This window comes from Sciurus carolinensis, chromosome 7, assembly GCF_902686445.1.
Source record: "Sciurus carolinensis chromosome 7, mSciCar1.2, whole genome shotgun sequence".
In the NCBI taxonomy this organism is placed as follows: domain Eukaryota; kingdom Metazoa; phylum Chordata; class Mammalia; order Rodentia; family Sciuridae; genus Sciurus; species Sciurus carolinensis.
In genome coordinates, this window is record NC_062219.1 from 124,391,695 (window position 1) to 124,396,395 (window position 4,701).

The 4,701-nt window shown below is 51.0% G+C and overlaps 1 protein-coding gene across 1 annotated transcript; it reads right to left on the minus strand.

Annotated features, from left to right (window-relative positions):
- Nucleotides 1–650: 650 nt before the first annotated feature.
- Nucleotides 651–4,291, minus strand: LOC124988294 (class I histocompatibility antigen, Gogo-OKO alpha chain-like). Its single transcript, XM_047557652.1, has 8 exons — nucleotides 4,137–4,291; nucleotides 3,593–3,862; nucleotides 3,110–3,385; nucleotides 2,219–2,494; nucleotides 1,981–2,091; nucleotides 1,532–1,564; nucleotides 1,356–1,403; nucleotides 651–1,097 (listed from the first exon to the last, which is right to left on the minus strand). Exons 1-7 carry the CDS (start codon nucleotides 4,198–4,200, stop codon nucleotides 1,360–1,362), a joined length of 1,074 nt encoding a protein of 357 aa, XP_047413608.1. The 5' UTR covers nucleotides 4,201–4,291; the 3' UTR covers nucleotides 651–1,097; nucleotides 1,356–1,359.
- Between the last annotated feature and the right edge of the window lie 410 nt (nucleotides 4,292–4,701).

Here is a 4,701-nt window from a genome sequence, read left to right on the forward strand (position 1 = left end):
TCCTTTAAAAATGTTAGAGAAATGATGAAAAATACAATGCAGGTACCACCCTGGGTTTTGTAGGCCAACGACAGGACAAAGGACTTCTGTTGCTGTCAAAGATGAGAGACACCCAGAGAAGCAATTATTAACAAAAGCAGTGATAATTCTCTATAGCAATGGAGAAACACAAAAATATGGGAACAGAAGGTCAGACTCAGTTCTAAGCCTTTGCTAACCCACTGGCATGATGCCCTCCCTGCCCATGGTCCTGGGACAGGACCAGCCCTGGTGATGCTTGAATCCCTGTCATCACAGGTCCCAGTGGGATGAGGTTCAACTGAAGGGATAAGGACTAAGAAGCAGGGGAGATGACTGAGCTGAGGAGTGACCACATCAAAGTCCAGGATGGCTGAGCTGGAACTGGCTGCCACCTTGTCCACACTTAGCTTCTTTCATTCTTCCCCTGTCTCCACCTCCAGCAGAATCAGCACAGCAAACATGTGTATTCTTGAAGCTTTCAGGTTTTAATTAATTAATTAATTAATTATATTGTTACTGAGAATTGAACCCAGGGACACTTAATCACTGAGTCACATCCCCAGTCTTTGTTATATTTTACTTAGCTACAGCATCTCACTGAGTTGCTTAGGGCCTCACTAACTTGTTGAGGCTGGCTTTGAACTTGCCATCCTCCTACCTCAGCCCCCTGAGCCACTGGGATTATAGGCATGCACCACTACCCCAGGCTCAGGTTTTATTTTCTCTTTGAAACTTTAGGAATCTTCCTTTTATTTAACTAACCCATTGACCATATCTCATGTCACAAATTTGAAATACAAACCAATATCCAGATTCTGTTTTTCAATAGGGAAGGAAGAAGCTACAACTCAGGGCAACATAAAGCTAAATCAGGAATGGAGACATCCCAGCCTCACATCTGCTACAGAGGAAAGTTGATTGAGGAAGAGAACAGGACAGTGTGGGGAGTGTCTCAGTGATCTGGGAAGTGCTCCTCTCTCCATTTCCTCACATTACGCTAACAGGAACACAGATATTAGACATAGTTAGATGCCAGTTGCCCAAAGAGAAGTCAGGACCCCTTGAACTCCAGGGAGCTGAAAGAAAAGAGAACAAAACCTGTATTGCTCCATGCCACAGAAGGCAGCAGTCTCACACTGTAAAACTATTATGAACAAATTCAGTTTGGTCATTGTAAGTAGAGACACCCTGGACAGTCCATTAAACATTCAAAATTTTCAAATCCAGAGTCCCTGTAACTCAAAATTTCCAAATCCAGAGAGTCCCTTTCCTGTAACCCAGGAGTCTCCTCATACCCCAGCCCCTCTCCCTCTTCAGACCCTCCAGGGTCTCACCTTTTTAAGCAGTCAGAGACACATCAGAGCCCTGGGCACTGTCCCTACCTGGGCAGAACAAAAACAGAACCTGGTCAGAGCCCATGGGAGATGTGGGTAATGGAGGGATCATGGAATGGGTCACCGCTCTCTACACTGCTCCAAATGTCTCAAGGATCACTGTTCTTCATACTTACAGGCAGCTGGAGCATAGTTCCCTCCTTTTCCACCTGTGGGAAGAAAGAATCCTGTGAGAGGACAGGTTGAAGACAGGTCTTAGAGGAAACCCTAGTCCTGAACTCTGTGAAGATTCTAGAACTGTTACTGCAGATGTAGGGAAGGTTGAGAAGACAAGAAGAAAGGAGATGTGTAGGGATGGAGCTAACTGCTCTCTTGGAGGTCTTTCCTCAGCAGGGAAATTCCCCTCTGGCCTCTAAATGCTGGCAATCAAGTCCCCTTCACCACAAGCATCAGAAAGATAAAATTGTCCTGTATTTTCTATGTGCTTTACAAAGAGTAAACAGGGTCCAGGTTGAGTAACCACATTTGTCTAGATATTACTTCCAATTAACTAGGCAGGGCACACTTCTACCAGGTACCTAAAACCACCAGTGGGACAAAAATTCAGAGCCTGCACTTTTCCTACCTGTATTTTTCTTCTTCCATAAGACAAAAGCGACCACAGCTCCAGTGACCACAAGGAGAACCAGGCCAGCAATAATTCCCATCATTGGGATGGTGGGTTGAGGGGGTGGCTCTGGGAGAGGAAGGGAAGTTAGGTGAGGGGACCTGACTCCCAGCTCTCAGTCCACACCCTGCTGAGGGTCTCCAGAAAGCCTCCTGCTCTCCTGACAACAGGCTCTGTGCCCTCACCCCCTCCTTACCCCATCTCAGGGCCAGGGGCTCAGGCAGCCCCTCATGATGCACATGGCATGTGTATCTCTGTTCCTTTCCAGCAGGCACTACCACAGCTGCCCATTTCTGGAAGTTTCCATCCCCTGCAGGTCTGGTCTCCACAAGTTCCATGTCCTGGGTCAGGTCCTCCCCATCTCGTTGCCATATCAGGGTGATCTCCTTAGGGTAGAAGTCCAGGGCCCAGCACCTCAGAGTGACATCTCCTTCAGGGTTAGTGTGGTGAGTCACATGTGTCTTCGGAGGGTCTGAGAGGAAGAATAGGAAAATTCAGACATTTTGGCACTACCTTTTTTGGGCCACTGGAGCAGTGCTCACATGTCCATCCAGAGAATGCACAACAGGAATGGGGCCTGGGAGGGAGCACAAAATCAAAACATGAGCCCGGACTCAGGCTTCTGGCAACTCTTCTATACCTGTGAAAGCTCTAGAGTCAGGGTGAGGCAACCCTCTTACGGGGCTCTAGGTGTCTGACAGGGACTTCAGGTTCTGGTCTGGGTGGAAGCTGTGAAGTGTGGAAAAGCTGAAGTCAGACCTCCAAAGACACTAGGCTGGAGCTGAGACAAACACCTGATAGAAAGTCCCCGGGTGATGCCAAGGCTGCTGCCAGGGAACTGTGGTGAGTTATTTATTGCCTTTCCCACCAGCCAGGAAAAGAGTGGCTGGATCCTTTACTTTCCACAGAGAAAGCAGCCTTCGGTTCCTCTCTAGTATAGCACTTGGGACTCCAGGCTAACTCAATTCCCTCTGGACTGAAACAGGGTGCTGTTCTAAGCATGGGTGCCTTTCTCCTCCCCTCCTCCTGGGAAGTGGGTGGAGAGATCCATAGGAGTTCAAGGCAGGTGTCCCACAACCCCTCATACCTAAGCGCAGCAGCGTCGTCTTCCCGTTCTCCAGATGTCTGGCGAGCGACGCCGCGCACTCTCCTTCCAGGTAGGCCTTATGTTCCTCTGCCACACGGGCCTCCTCCCACTTGCGCTGGGTGATCTGAGCCGCTGGGTCCGCGGCGGTCCAGGAGCGCAGGTCTTCATTCAGGGCGAGGTAATCCTCGCCGTCATAGGCGTACTGGGTGAATCCGCCGAGGAAGTGCCCGTCCGGCCCCAAGTCACAGCCAGACATCCTCTGTAAAGTGTGAGAACCTGTCCCGGTTCCCGGGGTCAGCCGCGTCCCCACCCCGTTTTTCCTCTAAACTGAAAACGAAACCTAGGCACAGTCCCCGCGGGCGCTTTGTGGGTCGAGAGTCTACGAGGGTCCCTCAGACTGGGGACCGGGGATCCCTGACGACTCGGGACCATCCGTGAGGCACCTAACGGGTGTGATCCTTGACAGGGGCCCGGGTCACTTACCGCCCTTGCTGTGGTTGTAGTAGCCCAGCATGGTGTTAAACTCCAGCTCGTAATACTTTGCGGCGCTCTTGCAAATCTGTGTGTTAGTGTCCCAATACTCCTGACCCTCCTGCTCCATCCACCATGCTCGCGGCTCCTCCCTGGGATTCTCGGCGTGGCTGTCAAAGCTCACGAACTTCGTGTCGTCCACGAAGCCCACGGAGATGAAGCGGGGCTCCCCGCGGCCCGGGTGATACATGACAGTGTGGAAATACCTCATGGAGTGGGAGCCTGGGGGCGGGAGCGACTGAGACCCCGCGACCCTTCTCCCGCCGCCCAAGGCCAGATCCCAGGTTGAGGACGCCAGGAGGAGAGGAGAGGAGAGGCTCTAGAGACGCTAAGGGGCCGAAGGGACGCGGAAGCGCAGGACTTAGGGGCTGGAGGGGAGGGATCAGGACGAACTTCGCCACGATGGGGAGGGTCTGGGCCGGGGTTGGCAGGGACGCTAATTTCCGAGGTCCTGTGCGCTTAGGGGATGGTACCCTCGCTCCTCCCCAGCACTCACTTGTCCAGGCCTCTGTCAGGATCAGGGTCCCCGAGAGCAGCAGGAGCAGGTCTCCGAGCGCCATCTTCCCTTTCCTGCGCGTCTGTGGAGATTCTGCGTCTTGGTCGATGGGCGAGGACTTTAAAATATAATCCCGGCGACGCTGATTGGCTTCTCTAAGACAGGCAATGGGAGTGAGACCTGGGGCCGCGTCAGGAGTGTCCAGGCAGAACGACTTGAGCCAGTTAGGGAGAGGGAGACGTGAAACTCCAGAAGGGGAATCCCGTGATCTGTGTTCACACCCTGGGAGCCACGCCCTGGGCTGGGACTTTGCCCTGAACACTCTTCTTCTGTACACGTTGCTCTTCGTTACATGCTTATGTGGAGTATGTTTATCAATTAGAAATGAATTCCATTTTAAGATATTTTATTCATTCAGAGTATTAATAAACAATTTCATGTCAACAGAAATAATAGTTTGAAAGAGAAGTAACTGTTTTCCAAAATAAAGATTTAATCAGAAGAGTGGATGGTTCTACCTTTTCAGTTTTGAAAGTTCTTTTAATTTCTCCTTTTAGAAAACCAC